This window comes from Gossypium arboreum, chromosome 9 (assembly GCF_025698485.1).
Source record: "Gossypium arboreum isolate Shixiya-1 chromosome 9, ASM2569848v2, whole genome shotgun sequence".
Taxonomy (NCBI): Eukaryota; Viridiplantae; Streptophyta; class Magnoliopsida; order Malvales; family Malvaceae; genus Gossypium; species Gossypium arboreum.
The window spans coordinates 9,532,865-9,557,522 of NC_069078.1; the positions used below are offsets into that span (position 1 = coordinate 9,532,865).

Genomic DNA, 24,658 nt, shown 5'->3' on the forward strand with positions numbered 1-24,658 from the left:
TGGGAACGTCAACTAACCTAGGGTTAAGGATGATGACCACCTAAGATATATAAATAGGTTCCTTTGTCACATGTTATAGACATAAATTCCTTAATGTAGTTTTTTGGTTTTAATTCTAGTTCAGAATTTCTTTCTTTTAGGTTTTTAGATTTGTTTTCAAATTGTTATCTAGAGATTTGATTTCTGGAGACAATCAAACTCTATGGATTCATATTCATCTTTAATGAAAATCAGACATTTTCTTAAACTCTACACTTCAATTCATTTATCATGTTCTCTCATTACATAAATTCTATATTGTTTATGAAATCACGAAGGTTTAATCCCTCCATGGGGAATTAGCAAGTAAAGGTATGATCTATTAACTATTTTATAGGGTTACTCAACAGATCAACTATTTGGGAAAGGAAGAATCTAAACCCTAAACCTGACAACTTTGGGAAGTCATAAAGGTGCGAATTAACCCAAAATTGGTATAGCCTATCTGTGAATGCCTTCACCCCAAACCAATCTGGACTATGAAGTCGAAAGATCAGTAGTCATTGCTAACTCATTATTTGAGTGAAAGATCGAAAGGTCATGCTGAGATAGCGACTAGTTGATTGCTGAGGGACCTGAAACGACAATTGATTGGGATTGCCGAAACGAACTAATCACCCATAATCAAATTTGATTTATTATGTTCTTTGATCTGTTAAATTTTATTTATTTATGTTATTTTATTTTATTATTTCAAAAAATCTTAAAAACTCCTTCTTCTTTTTTTTTACTTTCGTACTATAACTAAATTAAAGTAATAATTAGATCTTTTGATGTTTAGGTCAAAATTGATCTAGCACTGACCTCCCTTAGGTAAGATCCTCGGAGTACTCACCTACTCCGTTGTAACTATATTACAATTGGACCTGTATACTTGCAGATACTGCCTCATATATCCATATTTTTTACTACAGTATTCACACTCTAAATGTTAGTACGTCCAGAGGTAGTTAGTAGCATTATGAAGCCAGGCTTCTAAAGCTAAAAGGATATTAAAAACGTCAAACTAGTTTAAAAGGCTAGTTGCACGAAAATCGTTTGGAATCAAGTCATGCAGATAGTATTGGAAAACATTTTTTATTGAAACCACTTCAACCAATTCCAGTACATGTCCTCTGTTTAGTCGTTTGTATTGTTTCCAAGCAACTTGGGAGTCAATTGGTTGAATCTGTGCACATACATTCTTCCGAGGAAGAGACCACCACGTGGGGAAACCAAAACCAGATTTAAGTTTATAGATAACCCTCACATACTTATCTTTCTGTAAATAAATATTTGAATTGCTATTCTGAATTATAGGCTCACAACTGGGCATACATTGAAATAGACATTTCCAGCAAAAGTCTATTGTCTTTTTTTCTTCAGCTGGTAAAACTTTTGGAATACACCCAGCAGTGGTGGCTCTTGGTGCATGCAACAATCTATGAAGTAAGCTATTAAGGTCCACTATGAAAAAGTTGATATTTGTGCAAGTGCGATGTCATATTCATTTAACACTGTACAAAAGAAATGGTGAAGTGATAGATGGAAGCCAATTCCAATAAAATTAAGGGAAGGATAAAGTCAATGGTATTATAGCTTAAGCAAAACCTTTGTGGCCGTCTGAAGCAATAATCAAAATTTGAATGAAGAATACCTCAAGCTCCTAAGTATCTGTTAGAAACCAAACCAACTTTTCAAAATCAAAAATTACTACCAAAGAGTTTGTATCCAAATTGGCTTCTACCTTATACAACTTGGTTTTCAAATTGGATACAACTTTACAAATTGGATAAAGCTTATCATGTTGGAAACTTCATGAAAAATCAAGATGGTAGCAATATTGAAAAGTTCTACAAGGCAAGGCATGTATAATGGATAAGCATTATCATTTATGATATACTTAAGGGATAAGCAATCATTAAGGTAACTAGACTATGTCTATATATATGTATGTATAGTTCATGTATTGTGAGTGCTGAAAAAATTAGCTAGAGTTTGAGAGAAAAAAAGTATTGTGAGTATAGAAAGAAAAACTAGCAACAGCTAGTATAGAGAGAAAAAAAAAAGAGTTTGTATTGTATTTTGTATTGTGTTTATTTGTGTGTAATGAAATTAGTATTTGATTTTTTTTTATTACGCTTCCAACAGTATCGATGTATTTCGTCTTGGGTAGAACTACAATTGTACAGAGAAGTCTCCACACGCAGTGGAGTATCATCGGAACCTTGGGATCCATATGATAATGGATTTATGGGATTAACATTTTGGTTAACTTGGTCTCGACCCTCCTTTTAATTTTTGTTCTAACCATTTTGTATGAAAAAAAAGGTGAAAGGAAAAAGAAAAAGAGGAAAAGAAAATGTTACCTTTGAAAAAGAAGAAGACTAAAGACGAAGAAAGTTGAAGGATTAAGCAAAAAAAATTAGAGTTTCAATTGATTTGGCAAAGTGTCTACAAGGGGTCTTTGAGAATCTACTTTATAGAGAGAAACAAGCATGTGCAAGAAGTTTAATTTGTGATAACTATGCAACTTCTCTAATATAAGTTCGACATCTATCAAAAGGGTAGGTTATATAAGGTTTGAAATTTTGAAAGTGACTTTCAACCTTGAACTCACCAATTAAAATAAACTTTTGGCACTCCTACCAACAGGAGATTTCTAAAGTGTATGTCTCTGAAAAGAAGTCATTATAAATTTAAAGAACAGTTCGCCAATTCATATTATACGCCTGGCGCAAACAGTTAGTTATACAGTTTTTGTAGTTGAATTTTCTATGTTATAAAAATTTTGAGGGCGAATTTTTATTAAGGGGGAGAGAGTTGTGATACATCAAATCTAACGGATCCAAGTCTAAGACATAGAGCTGTGAAGTTATCTGTTTGGTATAGTGTAATCCACTACGTTACAATTTTTTGGCGAATGGGACTATGACGTATACTAATCGTCGTAGAGGTGAATACATATTTTAGGCTATTATCATTCTAAAAGAATGGTATATCAAGTGAAGTATAAGCCGATTGAGTGACCGCCATATGGATAGTACCTCTTGTTAGTCTGAGTACTGTGTTAGTTGGGTTTTGTAAAATGATTTGGTTAAAAGTCAACTGGATTGACTGGTCAAATATCAAATATACAAGATTCTCATTTATGTTCCTGTCGGAATCTATAGGCCATTATGAAGGAAAAACTCTAGATTCAATTGACACTTGTAGAGTCCCACCTAAGGGAAATTGAATATATTTATATTGTGAGAAGGATTAGTCTAGGGGGTTCTTTCTTCAAAATCTATCCTATGGTTCTTTCTCTCAGAACTTATATGTTTTCTTCTTTGGAAGCTAAAGATTTTGAATTTATGAGTGGATGTTCCACCTCTTATTGTCTGTTGGTCTGAGAAAGGTGCTCGAGTTTGGAGTTCAAGCTACAATTCAGGTGAGTCTCTATCCTGACTCTTGTATAAAAGCTGTTCAAGTAAAAGTATATATATAAATGATAATGACATCTCTGATAATTGATAAGTATATGAAGAATAGTAAAAATGATATGTGTACTATAATAATATGTATAAAGTTCAGTTTGAAAAGAATGTTGAATAGAAAATATGCAGGTACAGTCTAATACAAGGAAAAATAATAATATTTAAACACAACACATTGCACATAAGTTATAGGTGTCATGTTAATTAATATTTATATACTTTTAATAAATTTATTTATTTTAATTTAAGAATTAAGTCATTTTATTTTTATTTAATAATTGATATTTAATCCATAACATTTCGGTTAAATTGGGATTATGTGATTTTTTTAAAAAAATTGTCACGTATGTTACAATATTGAACCTAATATTGTAAAAAAAAATTTTACTTACCATGGTATCCACCACGTAAACAATTTTTAAGGTAAAATAATTCAATTTAAAAGATGTCATCAATTAAAATTTAATTATTAAATAAAAATAGTAGAAATAAAATTCGAAATTAAAATTTAAAAGTGTTAAAAGTAGAATCACCTAGCATGTTAGACCCATCAATAAAGTAGTTATATATACATGTTATTCGATGATTAGGAATGATAATTTTATATTTATTTATACTATGATTAAAGATAAATTTAATAATTGAACATTTGTTCGTGAATGTAGACCAAAACCGAATAAATTATTGATATTGCAATCATTATTTTTAAATGCAAGTAGACTATTTATAATTATTTTTATTAAGTTTTATAATGTAATATCTCTCTCTCTCTCTCTCTCTCTCTCTCTATATATATATATATATATGCAATTTTCACTCACTTTTAAATCCACTCAATAATCATATTCATTATTTTAATATAAATGTTATATGAATTACATATATAAATTAATAATAAATATTATAATTAAATAATTTTTACAATAAAGAAAATATGAATATTACATATTCATCTTTAAATTTTTAAAAGTATTATAAGTTATTATTGAGGATCAATTGTATAAACAACGAAATACATAAGGTAGAGAAAATCAAACACAAAATTTTATGTGAAAAACTCTTTTGAAGAGGATAAAAATCATTGGCAAAGGAGGCTCCAACTTTTCACTAAATGAGTAAACAAACGAGAGTACATTATGGAGAAAATAAATTTAAATATATTAAACGTACAAATTCAAACCCTGCAAACAAAATCCTAACTCTCATAGAGTCCTCTCAAAATGAATATAAAATTCTCTCCATAACTACCACAAAAACTCTCACAAAAACTCATTTGCGACTACATCTTGTAGCCCCCAAAAGAAAAGCCCTATAATACTACATTTTTAATTGCATCTCAATTGACTTCTCAAAACAGGATACAATGTTCATTTAAATAGGTTAAGATTAGAAGTCTAATCATACTAAAATATTCCTAGAGTAATCAAAGTTTAACTGGGAAAAGATAACAGAGTTGACTAAGAGAAGAAACCCGATTTATATGGAGAACACGTTGCCACGTCACAACATTAGAAAGCTTCTTGTCATGACGTCGCCTTCTGTTTGGCTGAAAATGCGAAGCACATCCCACAGTTATATAAATGGATAAAACAACATATAGTCATTATTAAGTTTTTTTTAACTTGGTCCCCGAATTTTTTCTTAGTGCAAACTAATACTCAAACTTGAATTCCATTAAACGATTTAGTCAATTTTTGTAACACCATTAAAAAATATTGACATTACATTTTAAATTTGTATCACACCATGACCTAAAAATTTTAGAAATAAATATTATACTTAATTAATATAACATTACAACATTATAAACTTCTAAATGTTTGCTTTATCCCTTATATAAATTATTATTATACTTATTATTAAATTTTTAAAATCATTATAAATATTGTAATGTTATATGCAATATTATTAAATTTTTAAAAATCATTATAAATATTGCAATGTTATATGCAATATTCATTTTCTCATTTATATTTATTATACATTTTTAGTTCAAAAATGTTTTTGGTGTAATTTCTTAATGGCTTTTATTTTGGTGGGTGCACTACATTTAGGGAGAGATTTGATGAGATAGGCAAAAAGATGAGGATGTTTCATTTAATCATTAGCTGGTAAGAAGACACATATTAGGACCTCCTCGATTGTTTTACATGTGTCTCTTGATGTTTGGTGTTGACTTTTTTTAGGGCCTAGGTAAAATAATAAAATGAGGTTTTAAGTTCCTTAAAAGTTGGAGAAAAATTTTTTTAGGTCCCTTAAAAGGTGGTAAAAAATATTTGGGCCCATAAAAGCTAAAAAAAACAAAAAATTAGACACCTTAAAAGTTAGTTTTTTTTAAAAAAAAATTAAAAAAATTAAACCCCTTAAAAATTGAAAAAAACAATATTTTGGACACTTTCAACCTTGGACCCTAGGCGGCCGCACCTCTAGACGACCCCAAGGATGGGCCTGGATTGTTAGTTATGTCTCAAAGATGCTAATGGTAATTAAAAACTTAATCCCCACCTATAATTTCAATTTTATGATATTTTTAGAAGTTTTTTTTTATTGTTTTGGATTTATATTTTTTAAATTAAAAGTACCAAATTGATGGTTCGTTTGTGGAGACTTTAATGTGATAATTTATGGTTTTCAAAAAAAGGGAGGGTTACCCCGTGATGAACGAAAAATGGAGAATTTCCGTAATGTTTTAGCGGATTGTCAGCTATTGGATGTGGGGTTTTCTAGAAATTGGTTTACATGGAAGAAAGGAAACCTTTCCAAGACAAACATTCCTGAACGACTCTTCCATTGTCCTCTTTTAATTACTACTAAACGGGCTGAAAATTGGGTGACTGTTAAAGCTTTCAAGTTTGAAGCTTTGTGGATAGTGGAAGAGTCGTTTAATGAATAAGTCAAAAATATATGGAAGTCATCATCTAGAAACTTGTTGCAAAAGTTAGATATTTTAAAAGGGGGATTGAGACGATGGGCAGGACAAATTCGATTTGATAGAAGAAGGAGAAAGGATCTACTCATAGCTAGACTATCAGAACTTGCAGGGGCTGACAGAGGTGATATCAACATGGCAGAACTGCTTGATGCAAAAATTCAATTAAACTTTGAGATTGAAAAGGACGAACATTACTGGAACAGAGAGCTCGGATAAATTGGCTAAAATTTAGGGATAGGAATACTGCATTTTTTCAAAGCCAAGTGACGCAGCATAGAAGGAGAAATGTCGTCCACAAATTGAATAATGAAGAAAGGGTAGATACGGACATTGTGAAGGAAATTGAGGGAATTGCGCGATCTTATTTCCAGAATTTATTTACAATAGAGGGGAGAGGAAATTTTGACCATTTGTTGTCGGGTATTGAAAAATGCTATCTAAGGAGGATAATCAAAATCTTATAAAGCCTTATATGGCAGAGGAGATTAGAGATGGGCTGTTAGTGATGGGACCCACTAGAGCACCAGGTGCAAATGGCTTTCCAGCTCTGTTTTACCAAAAATGCTAGCACATCATTGGGGACGACGTCACCAAATTCTGCTTACAAATTCATAACGAAGGTATGGGCTTTCAACAAATTAATGCTACTCATATAATCCTCATCCCTAAAATTGATAATCCGTCTACTATGATGAATTTCAGACCTATCAGTCTGTGCAATGTGCTTTATAAAATTATAGCAAAAGTTACTGCAAATCGTTTCAGAGGAGTTATTAAAAACTGTATTGACGTTTCAGAGTGTGTTTGTACCAGGCAGATTGATTTCAGATAATGTTCTATTGGCATATGAAATTCTTCATACTCTTCAACTAAAGAAAGTTGGGAAAAAAGGTTTTATGGCAGTCAAGTTAGACATGAGTAAAGTATATGACAGGGTTGAGTGGAATTTTATCAAAGAAATTATGGTACGAATGGGGTTCGATATGAACTAGATTGAAACTTTAATGAAATGTTTGACAATTATCTTCTATTCAGTAGCTGTAAACGGATACATAGGAGAAAGCTTCCACCCAACAAGGGGACATCGTCAAGGAGACCCGTTTAGCCTGTTTCTATTTCTCATTTGCGAAGAGGGTTTATCGTGTTTAATGCGATTAGCAAGTAGAGAAGGTCTATTGAAAGGAGCCAAAGCTAGTAGGAGCGGACCACAGGTATCACACTTGTTATTTACTGATGATTGCATTTTATTTGGCCAGGCTACAAAAAGAGAAGCTAATTTATTGAAGGAAATTTTAAGGGAATATAGGAGTTGCTCAGACCAATGTGTTAACTTTAATAAGTCCAATGTCTTTTTTAATAGAAATACCAATGAATAGGATAGGCAGGATGTGGTAAATATTTTGAAGGTGCGAAGTTTAAACAATCCAAAGAGGTATTTAGGCTACCCAATGCGGTTTGAAGAAAGAAAAAAGAATCGTTTCAGGATCTAAAAGATCGAATTAAGAAACGTATTGACAATTGGAGCACTAGATTTTTGTCTTAGGGCGTAAAGGAAGTATTTATCAAATCTGTCCTTCAATCTATCCCAACTTATACTATGTCTTGTTTCTTATTGCCCAAATCTTTATGTACAGAATTGGAAAGCATTATTGCTCAATTTTGGTGGCAAAAGAGGCGTGGCAGACAGGGAATACATAGGTGTGCATAGAAAATTCTTTGTCTATTAAAATAAAATGGGGGTCTTGGTTTTCGAAATATGAGTCAGTTCAATATTGCATTATTAGCCAAGCAAGGGTGCGCCTTATTAATTATCTGAATTCATTAGTAGCTAGAGTACTCAAGGCTAAATACTATCCGCATACGAATTTTAATAACGCTCAGTTAAGGAATCTACCTTCCCTTACCTAGAAGAGCGTGTAGGCTGCTAAGGGATTGTTGAAGAATGGACTGTGTTGGAGGGTTGGAAGGGATGATGGAATCTCGATCTGGGAGGGCCGTCAGATTCCAAGAATGAAACCTGATGAGTGGAACAATAGAAACGACAGCGAAGGGCCTCAGTTAGTCTCAGAATTAATTGACCCAAATACCAGAACATGGAAGACAAATATTGTTAGTAGTACCTTCCAAAATGAGATTGCTCAACAAATTATGTAGATTCCTCTTACGAAAAGTCCTCATAACGACCTTTAAGTGTGGAAAGGAGAACCGTCTGGAGAATTTACTGTCAAAAGTGCCTACAAACTATTTCAAGAAGCTATCTTGGATCCTAGTTATTATTTTATACAGGCCAACTCAAAGAAATTCTACAAAAAAACTTTGGAATCTAGGACTACCCTCAAAAATACTGGTTACAATATGGAGAATTACATGGAACTATATTCCGACCAGGGATTTAAATAGCAGTCCGATACAACTATAGCGACGCTATATAGCAGTAGCGGCGCCGTCCGAAACCGTTACTACTGAAAATAACAGTGTGAAGCAGAGTCACACTGATAGCGGTGGGTTGCGACTGCAATTTAACGGGTAACAGCCAGTTGCGGCAATAACGGGCCGCTATTCCCGTTATTTTCTGTTGCAGTAAATTAAAAAAATCCATCTCCTCTAGACAAAAATCAACAAAAACAGTGAAACACAATAAAACAAAAGGGAATATATTCTCCTGCCTGTAAATCCAGAGTGTTTTCAATCAAAAAAAGAAAAATGAAGACCAAATAAATAGAAAAAGCAATCAAAATTCAAAACTCAAAAGCAATAGAAAATATGAAATTCTATTTCTCATATTTCGGTCCCTAAACTTTAAACCAAACGGCAAACAAAGCAAACCCTGATCACTTTCACATTCAGAGATTGAAAATTTTCAAGTAAGTACCTGAAATTTTGTCTTAATTCTTGGCTTCTTGCTTGTTTTTGCAATGCAAATATGTTCTTTAGAGTTTAGACTTTAGGTTAGGGATGAAGGGAGAAGGCACAACCAGCATATTCCAAGAATTTGATAGAGTTTTAAGAGGATGATAGACTTTAGGCCTCTTCAGTTTTTCTTTCTAAGTTTTCTGCCATTTGATTTCCTTTTTTCTTTATTTTTTTCATTTTTATTTTCCTTTCCTCCTAGCCAAAACCAAGGCACTGTCTAGGCTACCAATAGTAGGACAGCTGCCATGCATTTACTCCTAGCCAGCATATTTCATTTTCATTTTCCTTTAATCTCATGCATTTACTCCTAGCCAGCATATTTCATTTTTATTTTCCTTTACAGGTAGTAGGATAGGCTAGATAGCTGTTAGGAATTAGGATCAATTTATTCCTAATCACTCTTTAATGGGAGTAATGTTTGACTTAATATGCTATAGATACTTGAAATTAAAGCTCATAAATGAAATTCATTATACCGGTTAAACATATATATAATCATTTTAAAATAAAACCACTATATATTATTTAATGAGAATGATATCCTCACTATGTTTATTAAAATTATTATAAAAAGCGAGATTTAATTTGAATGATAAATTTGAAGATTTGAAAGTTTTAAATTTGATTATTGTTTGTATTTTCTATATGTATTTTGGATTTAAATTGATTTTTATATTGTATAAAATGTAAAAACACTTTTATATTGTAATATTTGCTACTTTGTAAAAGGTTATGTTTTTTTATTAATTTCCAATCAAGTTAGTGTTTAGTTGACTCTTGACATTAACTTGTCGACAATTAAGTATAATATAAATATTCATATTCTATTTGTTTAATTTTTATTGATATAAATTATAAAATATTAATAATTTATGAAATTAAATTTTACATACACATATGGAGTTTTAATAATTTTCTTATGTAATTATATACTATGCTAATGCAACCATAAAAAATCATTTATACGATAACTTAAGGAGTTGATTGAGTTGATGTAACCTAATAAGCGAGACCAAACTCAATTAGAAAATTATTATCCATTCATTTTATAAAACAACAAATATTATTTCAAGGTATTTATATATTTTTATACTTGATAAATTTAGAAAAAATACATGCATATAAATGTAAATAATGACGGTTGAAACCCAACATTAAAATCATCTTAAATTTATCATTTCATGCCTTTAATTTTCATAACAATTTTTTATAAATATATTACGTAAATGTTTTCACCTGTTGTTTCTATAAACTAGTAAGTATTTAAAGTGGAAAAGAGTGAATCCACGTCTCACTCCCATCCTCTTCATCTTTTAACTTGTTGAAGCAAAGTATATTTGGGTTGATTTATTAGAGTTTGGAGAGATTTTATAGAAAATGAAAATTACTTTGACAACAATCATATTATTATATTTTTAATATGAAAGCTTCAATCTAATCAGGTTTATAATTTTACTTTATATGTTATTTTTAATTAATATTGTAATTATATTTTATAATGATAATTATTTATTATTTATTTTATTACTTTAAAATTTCATAACTTTCATAATTTATTATTTATTATTATTATGTATGGATTATGCAATAAATTTAAATTTTTCATGTTAATGATGTTTACTTTTTTGTATTATATTGTTGATAATATAAGTAATGAGTTGCTTATATTTCTAAATATAATTTTATGTTTCTTATATATAAATAAAAATAAAGCATGCCACCATGTGAAAAGTTCGGTGAGGGTGCACCAAGGAATGATATAGGTTGGCACTTTGGAACTCCAGTGCCAAATACGAAATGAGATATCATATGTAAACTTTGTGGTAAAGTTGTGAAAGGAGGAATAACGCGATTTAAAGAGCACATTGCTCATAAAACTGGCAATGTTACACCATGCCCTAATGTTACTTGTATGTGATACTTTATTATTATTTTTAAATGTTATTGTAAATTTTTTTATAATGATTATATATAATTGATAATAATATAAAGTGTGAATTATTTTTATTTTATTAACAGGTGTCATTAGAGAATGTATGATGAATATACTGAAAGAAAACAAGACAAAGAAAATAGACAAAAAGAGGAGAAAAGATGAATTCTTATCTCAATTAAGAGAAGATGAGGATCAACACGAGGAATTCATTGATAAGGTTTTTGCTATAAGGCAAGCAACTCGAGAAAGTATCCAATCACAACACGAGTGGCATAGAAGGGAAGAGTTCAGACGAAGTACTGGTGGTTGGAATAACATTTATGAAGAAGGGCAATCTTCTCATGGATCAGCTAGAGAATATCATAGAGAAAGAACAAGTAAATCCATCCCAAGTGAGTCTGAGTTTACCTTAAGGGGAGCTATACTTGAATTGGTTAAAAGCAAAAGTTCAAAGCAAGCAAAGGTCAATGACTCTTTTTTAAAGAGTTTTCGAAGGAAGATAGGTGAAGCAGTATCTAAATTTTTAATATATGAAAGACTTCCTTTTCAATTAGCAAGCTCTCCATGGTTGTATAACTTAATTCAAGTGTCAACAGAAGTTGGACAAGGTGTAAAGCTCCTAACGCCTTATGAGGTTTCAGATGTGTATTTGGAGTCAGAGTATCAATGAGTTCGTGATTGGGTAAATGGACTAAAGACTCATTGGAATGAATTGGGTGCAACTCTAATGTGTGATGGTTGGACCAACAGTTTGAATCAAATACACATCATTAATTTCCTTATTTATTGTAGTAAAGGAACCATTTTTTGGAAATCGGTAGATGTCTCAAGTGTTCGTAGTAGAGATGTTGAATTCTACTACAGTTTGCTAGATTCAGTTGTAGAAGAAATTGGAGAAAATTACATTGTCCAAATAGTGACTGATAATGAGGTAGCAATGAAAGCTGCTGGAAAAAAATTAATGTTGAAAAGAAAACATCTATATTGGACCTCATGTGTAGCTCACTGTTTAGATTTATGCCTTGAAGATGTTGGGAAAAAGCCCAGTGTAGCAAAAGTGTTAGAAGAGGCAAAGAAAGTGACTTGTTTTATATACAATCACATTTGGACTGTTAATTTGATAAAGAAGTATACACAAGGGAAATAAATACTTCGACCCGCTCTTACTCGATTTGCAACTCATTTCGTTTAACTTGAAGAGATAACAAGACAAAAGTAAGGTCTGAGAGAAATGTTTAATTCAAAGGTTAGTATTTTATAATTAGTTAATATAATTACTTAAATATAGCAACCTTTAATGATTTTATTAGTTCCAAATAATTTAAATTATATTATTTTAAAATGTTTCTTATGAATATATAGGAATTTAAAGAATCAAAATGGGGACAGCAAAAGTTGGGGCCTGCTTATGAAGCCAAAAAAATTGTTTTGGGAAAAGAATTTTGAAAAAAAGCTAACGACCTCATAAAAGTTTACGAGCCCTAGTAAAATTATTGAGACTTGTGGATAGTGATGAAAAACCAACAATGGGCTTTATTTATGAGGCTGTTGATAGAGCTAAACGAGCAATTCGACAAGATTGTCAATATTTCACTGAGTATGAAAAGATTATTGACAATAGATGAAATTTTATGCATTCCGACTTGCATTCAGCTGGTAAGATAAAATGTTTCATATAATTAAGAACTATTTTTATATTTTATTATTTTAAGCTTTAGATTATTATTTGATGATATTCTAATAAATTATACTTAGATTGTTTTCTCAATCCTCAATTTCAATTTGGGGTGGAACATTCTGAGAATGTACTAATAGAAACATTAGAAGGTACACGATTAGTAATTGAAAGATTAGAACCTTCTTTTGATTCTCAAGTCAGAATGGTTAATTAGGTTAGATTCAAGTAATATTATTTGTAACTTAGTTACATAATTTGAAATATATATTTTTTATTTTTACTCTATCTTTTATTTACGCAGTTGTTACTATTTAGAGATAAACAAGAGACATTTTGTGCTCCACAAGCACAAAGAGCTTGGAAGCAAATGAATCCGGGTAAACAGTTAATTAAATTATTTAATTTAATTTATATTATTTAATTATATTGTACATTTTGCAGTTATTTTGAAATTTAAATAATATATGCAGCTGAATGGTGGATAATATACGACACATGTGTTCCCGAATTACAAAAATTAGCAATTAAAGTGCTTAGTCAAACAACTTCAGCATCGAATTGCGAACGAAATTGGAGCACATTTAATTATATTCACACAAAGGCAAGAAACAGGTTAAAGTATAAAAAACTTGAGAAACTAGTGTTTACCTATTATAATATAAGGCATCAAAAAAGAATGAGCATTGATGATATAAACGCTAGTTTTAATCCTATCAGCCTTGATCATATCTTTGAAGAGGTTGATCCACTATCAGAAAGGCTTCATGGGAAAGAGAATCCATTATTAGATGGTGAAAATGTCAGTGTGTTGCCTGTGGATACCTCTGATGATGAAATGGATGTTGATCAATCTCAACAACAAAATTTATCTCATTCAAGTTCTAGTTCAACGCCAAGTCAGAGTGGCGATGGACCCGATGGTGGTGGTTTAAGTCCAATTGATGAGGATGACGGATTTAGTGGTGATAGAGGTGAAATTAGGTCTTCTAGTCGGTATGGAGAAGAATATGGGGTTGGTACCACTAGTGGACATTTTCGTGATAAATTAGAGTTTGATGGAAATATGTTTCTTGAACTTAGAAAAGATAGAAGTGAACTTAGAGCTCCATCAAAAGGAAAAGGCAAGAAGCATACTTCTGTAGGCTCTTCATCCGGTAGGAGATCGAGTTCTAGTAACCTTGGGTACAGTGATTCATCTACTAGCACTCAAAGTTTTTATCCACCAGAACAACCTTCATATTTTCAACCTTCACATGGTTATCCACAACCATATGATTATTATCCACCATTTCCTAATTATGGTATGCTATACCAACCTCAAATGCATCCTCCACCACCAATGTATCACCCACCTCCACCTCTCGTGTATCCTCCTCCTCAAATATATCCTCCATATCAATTATATGAAAAACAAGGTGAAAATATTACTTTTTTAAATTTTTTTTAGACAAAGGCCAAGAGAATCAAGTCAAGAACGCTCTCAAAGTAAAGGTGAATGATCCAATCTTTCTCGTCATTCCACTAATTGGTAAAAACTAAATTGCCCCACTACCATTATTTGTAATGTATGTTTCTTTTGTTAATGTTCTTAATTTTGATGATATTAAAACATTTAAAATATATCTTTAGATAAATGAATGGAGTATATTTTATGAAAAGATAATTAAAAATCTAAGCATGTTAAACTATATATGAAAATAGAATAAGAGTGAGAATAAATGGTAAGAAATAAGAATAATTAATGAAAATCTATACATTTATCTATTCCTTTTCCTTTTGTAACATAGAATGATTATATCTTCACAATCTTCAAACATCTCTCGAGTATAAATTTTAATTATTTTATCCATAAAAACTTTCAAACTTATTAAATATAATAAATGTTTAATATTTCCTGACTTTTTTTTACTTTGTTATTAATTAATATAACATTCTTATAAAATTAGTATATTTAAATATACGAATAATTAATTATTATAAAATTGTGTTCTCATACATATCATATTAATAAAAATTCATAAGTGTTAGAAAATACTCTAAAAATCATTAAAAATAACTTTTTAAATTGTGCAAATTTTAAAAAAATTCTCAACCGCAATACCACAGTAACCGTAATAGCATCCGTTATGTCAGCAACTGCAACTGAAAACGCGGCCGTTACCGCAATTTAAATGCTTGATTTCGAATTTTGCAAATCTAAAATATAAGCGAGTGATTAATAGTGCTTTATGTCCTTGATGCGGGGAATGGAAAAGAAGACTATGTGCATGTTTTCCAGCAATGCCCTGTAACAGTAGAGATTTGGTAGAAGTTAAAGGTCTCATGGGTTATTACTAGAACGGCTCAAAATATCTGGGAATGGATTACCTGGATCTTTCAGAATAGTACTCATCAACAGTGTCGCCTGCTCTGTTGCGATTTGTGGATCATATAGAGCTCAAGAAATAAACTCGTGCATGAAAGGAAGATAGAGTTAGGGGGAGAGATTTCACAGAATATCCGAAGATATATGGTTGAAATTGAGGGATTAGAAGAAAAGAAGTTTACCTCTTCCATTGGTAGCAGGAGTAACCATCTAGATGCAAACACCAGGGCAACGATTCAGTTTGACGCAGCATTCAACAACAGAAGTCACAAATCAGCATCGGGCTTAGTGGTTTGGAGTCGGATGGGAGAACTCTTTGCATTAAAGACAGTGGTAAATGCAAACGTTCCATCTCCGTTTACAGCAGAGGCTTACGCAGGCTTGCAAGCTGTTCAGTTAGGGATCTTGATGGCCCTTCCTTCAATAACGGTTATGGGAGACTCTCGAACAGTTATCAAAAAATGCCAATCAAAAAACTCAGACAAATCAACCATCGGTGCAATAATTAGAGATATTCAAAGTAGTATGACTCGTTTTCGAGAAATAAAATTCTAGTTCATCAAAAGAACAGAGAATGCCTATGCTCACAACCTAGCGAAGGAGTCTTTAAGAAAGAATGAGGAAACGTACCAGAGAAGGGCGGATCTAACTTAGCACCATTCGCAATCGGAGGGAAGATGGAAAAGCAACCCAGATTGAGGTTTGCTTATGGTAAATGAAATGTAACAGATAGCTTAATATGGAATATGGAGCGGCTATCGACAACACAGAGGAGATGGAGATGTGAAAGAACAATACGGAAAAGGAGTCCAGCTGTGTCTTTGGAACCGGCTAGTTTCATTACAATAACAGTACGTTTGGTTGGAGGGAATGGCTATTCCATTCCCTCCTTATTCTGTGATGACTGGTAATGCTTTTGTTTGGTTCACCGTTTCTTCATTCGGCCGTATTACTTAAAGCGTTTCTATTCCCTCAAACGCGTAATAGGGATTCAGCGTTGAAAGCTTGGAATGGCTATTCCGACCATCGCTGAATAGAAATGAAGAAAATTCTTCCCAAAATCTCCTTCAGACTTTCTCTGCAAATGCGTTCAAAATTGCTTCTTTTATTACAACAATACACTTTCAGGTTAGCAGATTTTTCTTTTAAGTTTAATTTCGTTTGGTTTCTGTTCTTCAATAATCAAATTTTGTTTTAGAAGGGTTTTGGTGATGGGTTTTCTTTAAAATTTCTAAAAAAATAAGCTACAACTCAACTCCCAAATCTCTATCTTTTGGGGAAGATGATGTTTCGTTTTCTCTTATGAGTAACCTACGGACTAGAATTGAATTACAAGGAGTCAATCATAATCATCATATCGATCTCTTCTTCTTAATCCTTGTTTTATTATTTCGATTTTGCTACTGGAGACGACAAAAATAAACTAATTAATGGAGGAGATAACTCAAATGTTGATGAATTTATATTGTCTGTAATACCCACGCATATCCCTTTTGCAATATTTGTCGTTCTTTAAATCAGAGTTTTATTCCCAAATTTCTTACTGATAATAACTTAATTTTCATTATTGTATTTTACAGTATTTCAGATTTGGAGATATGGTGCAACAGACGAAACTTTATTAAGAAATATACATTATAGTGCTTTGGAGCAGACACAAATTGAAGTCCAGACACTAGAGGGTCAAATGGAACCAGAAGTTCTGCTAGCGGGCAGTATAGATGGCTCCTTCAGGTATAAATGGAGTTGGAAATAGATATAGATGTATTTGCATCCTCTTCCAAGTACAATATGCCTTCGATTTTCTATTATTGTACTATAAATTCTAGTACTTTGGTTGGATCTATAAGTCAGTAATGTCAGTTTTCCAGCTTCAGTGTTCTGTTTTTATGAGCTTGTTAACAAAATTTAGGTCAGGGTTGAAAGCTGAAATTGGAATACTCTTTCCTAGGATATTTTTCTCCGGCATGAATCAGTGCAGTGCTTTGTTGGCATCATTAAGTCAATGGGAGCTTGGATGGATATAGAGCTGAAGATAGGTGATTCTGACTTGTCTAGAAGCTTCGAGAGTGACACTTCATCAGAGAGACCTTCAACCTCAATTGTAGAAAATAGAGTTGTCCCTGATTGTGAGCTGCATCCAGAAATGAATTTTGAATTGTCAGATACTGCTACGCTTGAGCAACGCCTGGCTTACAAGATTGAACTCCAAGTCGGTAATTTTTTTATGTTGGGATAAGTATGAGTGGTTCTTCAAGTAGCAGTTACTTATCATACTGAAACTGTCACAGAGGGCTGCCTAAGGATATCATTATAATTTGCCATATTACTATTGACTTCTCTTCAGTCATGTAATTTTATGTAGCGTAATTTTATGTGTAGCTCTCCTTTTCTTTTACAAGCTTAGTTTTACTGACCAACTTTAATGGGTTACATGCAGAAAGGTGGCTCATTATTTAACAGGAATCCTTCCAAAGGCATCGAGTTTCTTATAGATACATGCAGATGAGAGCTTTATTGCCTGATAGACCAGGCTTTTCTTCAGCCAAGTTAAATAGTTCCATGACTATTTCATTCTTGAGATATTCCAATGGAAGCACAAAGTGTTTCTGATCTATACTGTATACAACAAAATCGCCCTGCTCAACTGTTGTCGACGTGTTGCAACTGTTTGCGCCAGTATCTGAGGTGGCACTTGATGGTGTGATCCTCTTTCTCCTGATTGCAGCCATTTTTTCCCATTTTCTTACCAACTTGATAAGCTTCTTAGCGCTGACCATCTTGCTTTGCTCTAAGGTTAATAGGAAAGAACTCCGAGATGAAAGGAAAAAGAGGGAAGATTTAGGCTTGAAACTCTTCTGGATATAAAGCAATGGAAATTTGATGAATATATAACTAGAAGGTGAGAGACAGTCCCTTTAATGAATAGTACAATGCCGGTATTCATTGGAAACAAAGACGTGGTAGGTAGATATCTATAGTCTGCAAGGTGACCATGTTTGCTTTTATTGGATGATTAACCCCCAGCAAAGTTGATCATATATAGAAGTTCATATATACATCTTTATGTAATTTCCAAGTGGTTTAACAACAATAAGGTCCAGTAATGAAAGTGGTCAGATGATCCACATGTTCTGGATTGATGAGTTTTTATAATTTCTGAAACAAATTTTGCCCCTAAAAGATTGTTTATCTCTAGGCTGTTATGCTTTTAAATTGTCTTTTGTCTAAATTTACTTCGCATTTATCTGTCTGTTAATTGCTTTAAGAGATTATGGGGTCAAATATATGCTTAAATCTATTTGAGCTGCCTTTACCTGATAACTATTATAACTAGATAGACATAAAAAATATATGGTAAAAAGAACTCTTCAATTCCTCTCAATTTCGAATTGAGCAAATTGGTCCTTCTAAGAAAATCAAAGCAATTTATTTCCTATCAATTTCGAAGGTTAGAAATTAAGAACAATTAATCATAGAGTTAATGTTTTCATGGATTATACATGATTTTGATTGGTTTAATAACAAATTTAGCCCTTATTGTTTATACATTTTATCAATTGAGTCATAATTTAATAAATTTATCTTGCAACATTTGTGTAAATTTTGAGGTTGAATTTATTAAATTTTCCTGATATTGGCTATGAACTGAGCTTGCATGCTTTCTCACAACCATCTTCTTCTAAGCCAGGTAAATCCCTTGAAGATTTAGTTGAGCCTTTCATATCTGACTCAATGTTTGCAGCAAACATGGAGAACCACTTCGAACATAGGAAATCAAATCAATCAACGCACGGCAATCAACGTACGGTTTTAACGTAGTGATTAGAAACTCAAGAATTTACCAAGAGGTGGTCGCTCTCAAGGAATTAACACCGATTTTCGAATAATAACACAATATGCATACTTATGTAGCTTTTGATGGTATAATGACATGATAGAATATGATTACAATGTTGTAACTTTTTAATGTTGTAAAATTTTATAACATATTAATTATGACATATAAACTAATGAAATCATGTAACTTTTGTTAATATATGAATATTATGTTTGGATGTGAAATATAATTCTCAAGTTATTTATTACTTCTAATATTTTGTTTATAATTAAATTATTTGTTTCAATAATGATATTTTAGCACATTAAATATGTATTGCAGTTTAAAAATAATAAAATAGATTATATATTATTTTTATAGTATTATATATTATGATTTTTAATTCATATAATAATTATATTAAGAATGTTATGAAATATATAGTATTTTATTATATTATATTTAATAATAATTATGTTAAAATATGATTAAAATATTTTTTAATAAAATATATTTAACAATAATTTTATTAAAATTTAATAACAATAACAATAATCATTTACCTTAATAAAAATTCGCTAAGGGTATTCGGTCATTTTAGTTTTTTTCCTTATGCTATTACAACATCATTCCATTCAACCAAACACAAGAATACTATTACAGTTCTATTCAATTCCATTCAACCAAACAGTTGAATTACTTATTACAGCTCTATTCTATTACAGCTCTATTCCATTACAGCTCTATTCAATTACAACCCTATTCTATTACAGCCAACCAAACGTACTGTAAGTTTCCTTTTATTGTTTTCAATCAGTAGGTAAGCTTTTATTAGGGTTATTTTATTTGTTTTATTTTGAAACTAATGGCTAAAGTCGAAAGCTAGTCTAATGCTTCATAGGCCTGAACCAAAAGAATTAGGCCATTTATTGGATAGTTAATCTAGTGTGTCATAGGCCTGAACCAAAATAACTAGAACTTTTATTTGATTTTATTCTTTTCATTATTAATAAATCCACCCGATTTTATTTCAAAAAAAAAAAGTACCAAATTGATATTTTAATTAGAGTTTAGGGATCAAATTAACTACTAAACCCACTTATGAACATGCCATGTGATGAGCTTGTTGTTGTGTTAATGGATAAGAGACCAAAAGCTTATAAGTTAATAACATTAAATACTGTTTTGTAATTTTCACAAATGTGCACTAAAGCTACAAAGACAAACACGTAACCATTATGAGTTGTTTGATGCGCATGCTTGTTATAAACTTTGTTTTGCATACTAACGTGAGTGATAATAGACTTCTTGCTCATTGCAGACCGCTCTACACTAATTTATTCCGAAGCACACTCATAACTGATTTTAATATTTAATTTATAATTATTTTTATTTTTACGATGTAAAAATAATTTTTTATATTTACAATAATAAAATATCCTAAAAAAACTAAAAATTACTTTTTCAGAAAAATACAATATAAAAGTTATTATCTTGCGTACTTGAAAATTTATTTTTTTTTAGAAATATTTATGAAATTTTATCAAATAATATCCAAAAATCAAAAATAAAATTTATTTTGATAAACTAAGTCCATAAATTCAAAAGTCAAAATTAATATGAAAAAACCAAAATCAAATCGAATTCACTCCTAATATAGAGAAGGCCGATGCCTATGATGTTCTTTTTGTATTTCACTATGATTACCAAAATCAAATCGAATTCACTCCTAATATAGAGAAGGCCGATGCCTGTGATGTTCTTTTTGTATTTCACTATGGTTAAGTTAATTTAATGCACATTTCAGATAAAAAAGAACAATTATGGCTTGTTTCCCAAAGGGAAAATCTAAATCATCCCCTAATTCCTAAACCCATTTTCAGCCATCCTATCAATCCATTCCAACTATCAAAAGACACTGATACCTGTAGGCATGGTCCGAGCTGAACTTGGACAATGTTATACTCACAACAGTGAATTCAAACCAGGCCAAAAACAGGCTTAAACAAAAAAAAAATTCCGGCTGCACATGAACAGGTCCTATATAAATAGTGACTTGTGAAGTGAATACTCAGGAATGTGTCATTGAGTGAGCTAAGAATCAATCATAATAGTAGGATTAAAATTGTTTGCAACTTGTAAATTTTTTTTTTTTTTTTCAAGAAACACACTTCCTTGCGAATGTCAAATATCCAGTATGCCCTCGTGTTTCAGCAGATGGCCGGGCCATAACTGCAGGAGAACTTGCATTGTCCCCCACACTTGCTTCACTCGAAGGCTGCCTCCTCTTGCGTGGAGGGCATGCAGTGGAATTACCATCATCGACTTTTGAGTGATCCATTTTCCATTCACGGACTTCGTACATGCGGAGCAGTATTTCCAAGGTCCGTATATCTGTGCATATTACAAGCAAAGTTCATGATGCTTTAAAAGAAAAACTGCTTGAACAAGATAGGATAACTCATTTCTAATATGTTACCTGTAAAGTCAGATCTAAGAGTTTCACATGAACGTTGCACTTGTTCGATGCATGGTGAGAAGGAACACAGAGTTCCATCTTGTTTCAACATGTTTCGAGCTGAAGGAATGGCTAACCAAGGTTGCGGTAGGTCCAAAAATACAGAATCAGCCAATCCAGAAAACTGATCCGGAAATCCATCACCCTGAATATCTCGGACTCCCACCGTGACTAAAGTGCTTATTCCAGTCCTCTCGAAGTCCTCTCTGTTGAAGTAGCAAAAAATCATAAAACATTCCTTCTTTCGCAAACCGACACATAGAAGAATCAAAGAAAAAAACAAAAACCATCCTTGGATCTTTCTATTATCAACTAGAAAACCAAAAACCATATAATAGGATAAAATATGCATCGTAAATGAGTCCTACGCAAGGTTCCATAAAACCGAGATAATGTTGAGACTATGAAGCATGAAAGCAACAGAATGTCGATCGAAGAATACATCTACCCAAACAGACTTCTGAAATCTACCTAGAATTCAAGCTCAACCTAAGCAGTTACTAAAATCATATTTCATAACTTGAATCTTTGAAACCAAAATTTCATAACAATGCCCTCACTAATGAAACTAATAAAGATCCGTAAACCGAGACAATTAGAGACAATGAAGTACCACGGCAACAAAATGTAGATCTATGAAGACATCAACTCAAGATGACCCAGAATTTATGTTCAACCTAAGCAGTTACTATATCATATTTCATCACAATGCACTTTCGGAAACGATAAACATTAAGGCTTACCTAGCTGAGGCAGCCCTCTGTTCATGGAAATCAAAGGTATACACATGTCCCATTGGAGACACAGCCCTTGCAAACGATGTTGTTAATGAGCCACTACCGGTCCCGGATTCAAGAACCAAACAACCCGGAACTACTTCCAAGTACATGATCACAAAGCTAATATCCGCAATATAAAGAATCTGAGTCCTATGACTTAGAACCAAAGTCCATAACTCCGGTGTTGGAGCCAATAGGTAAACGAATCCACCTTTGTTGCTGAAAACTTTGGAACCAAACGGCTTGCCAATCCAATCCGAATGTTTAAATACACCGAAACGATTTTGAAGAACCGAATTCTCGCACACTTTAACAGCTTTCATGGTATCATGCCTCTCATATACAATAACCAAATCTCCATCTCTAATGCAACGATTGAAAGATATCTTCGTCGAGGAATCCATAAGCAACATCCTTAAAAGATGGAAAACATATTCAATTAAATACACAGATGATGTTGTACTAATATGTAATTTCTGTACCAAACTTTACTCCCCAAAACGAAAATAATTACCACATACCCAAAGTTCCATTAAGAATAAACTATCACCCAGAATACCAGGAAGATCCGAATTCATCAAAAAATATATGGATATAAATAGGAAAAGAATGTAAGATGAATGGTTTAACCAATAGTTAAGGTAGAAAATTGAGGAAAAAAAAAAAAGACTCACCCAGAAGTACTTCTGAATTAGATAGCAATATTTTCCAGATATGAAGAAGAAAAGAGCATGGAAGCAGCCAAAAACCCTGGGTTTTATTCAACTTCCATTGTTAACCAAATAGGGTTTTGAATATTTGATTATAGTGTTATTAAAGTACACCGTGGTCTGCAGGTCACTGAGTTATATGTGGATTTCCGTTTTAATCTTTAAACTGTAAAAAATTATAATTTAGTCATTTAACTAACTCATAGTTAAATAATTAAAGATGACATGGCTTTTCTAATTGGTATATATATCATATCAATTTGTTCTTAATTTTAAATATTTAACTATTAACATTTATACATTATGATAATTTAATCTTAATTTTAAAATTTTAAAATTATAAAAAAATACAATTTTAAAAGAATTCAAAAATTATAATAAATTAAAATACAGAGATGACAACTTGATCCGACTAAATACGAGTAAATACAAAGGGAAGAAGGAGGTCTTATCTCTTGGAAGCAGAGGTGAACCAAAAGACTAAAGATTTCTCAGCCTCTTTTGGCCCTTCACTTGGATATATTTATGGATAACAACCACCCTTTTCTCTTTCTTTCTCTTTCACCCCACTTAGGCCTTCATCATTTTTTTTGTTCTTTTTATGCCTTTTCCCTATAAAACCCCATTCTAAATATCTACCAAAAATATCTCTCAACCCTACACTTCTTTTTCTTTTCGCTCTCCTTTTTTGGTTTTCTCAAAAATGTGCCATAAGCATCAATTCCCTTGTTTGCATTGCCACCCACATGACTACTTTAGAATGGTATAAACTTCATATTAATTACGTTACTATCTCCCAATCAAAGTCTTGGGGATACTTTCAGAATCTTGTGCTTTGCGTACATATTTTAAACATTTAAATTATGGTTTCCTTTTTCCTAATGTTTTCTAAGAAAAGATTCGATTTCTTTTGTAGGTTCAACATATGATAGAGAGCTGTCTGGTTTTTCAGATGAGCAAAGATGAGTGCGTCGAAGCACTTGCTAAGCATGCCAACATTGAACCAGTCATCACCCTAACAGGTAAAACAACTTCCTAGCTTAATCTCCCATTCGTATATTTCATCATATCATAACCATGTTTAAAGCATTTTGTATTTATATTTTTACCTTTATAAGTTCATTTTTTGCAGTTTGGGAGGAGTTGCTTAAAGAGAACAAAGCCTTCTTTCAGCCTTTTTATTAAAATAACCCATAAATTTTAAAAAAATTTTAAAATGACCCACTTTTTTAATAAAACACCAAAATAATCTAAAATCTACAGTAAAAGTTGGTGGAGCCAAATTAAATGGCACCACCAACTTACCACGTCAGCAGGGACCATAAAAAATTAGTTTTTTTGTGGAGCAATGTAAAATGGTGCCACCTGTATAAATACTAAAAAAATATTGAAATTTTTTAAAACATAAGAGAATTTAAAAAAAAATTATCCATTTTTCTGGTGGAGCGTAAATGGCGCCACCAGTCTGCCCATCTGTAAGTACTTTTTTTTTTACTTTTTAACTCTTTTA

General features: G+C 31.8%; 1 protein-coding gene and 1 long non-coding RNA gene across 5 annotated transcripts; one reads left to right on the plus strand and one right to left on the minus strand.

Moving 5' to 3' along the window:
- Positions 1 to 15,160: 15,160 nt before the first annotated feature.
- Positions 15,161 to 18,504, plus strand: LOC108454344 (uncharacterized). 4 transcript variants are annotated; one of them, XR_001866708.2, is made up of 5 exons: positions 15,161 to 16,449; positions 16,902 to 17,055; positions 17,273 to 17,537; positions 17,762 to 18,022; positions 18,118 to 18,504. It is a non-coding gene; the product is annotated as an uncharacterized LOC108454344 (long non-coding RNA). The 4 variants fall into 4 exon arrangements; XR_001866707.2 differs by having other exon boundaries at positions 17,273 to 17,533; XR_001866710.2 differs by having other exon boundaries at positions 17,234 to 18,022.
- A 2,418-nt stretch (positions 18,505 to 20,922) lies between these two features.
- On the minus strand, positions 20,923 to 23,857 carry LOC108454622 (uncharacterized). Its single transcript, XM_017753148.2, has 4 exons — positions 23,113 to 23,857; positions 22,403 to 22,852; positions 21,621 to 21,865; positions 20,923 to 21,535 (listed from the first exon to the last, which is right to left on the minus strand). The coding sequence occupies exons 2-4, from the start codon at positions 22,849 to 22,851 to the stop codon at positions 21,300 to 21,302; spliced, it is 930 nt and encodes a 309-aa protein (XP_017608637.1). The 5' UTR covers position 22,852; positions 23,113 to 23,857; the 3' UTR covers positions 20,923 to 21,299.
- Positions 23,858 to 24,658: the final 801 nt, after the last annotated feature.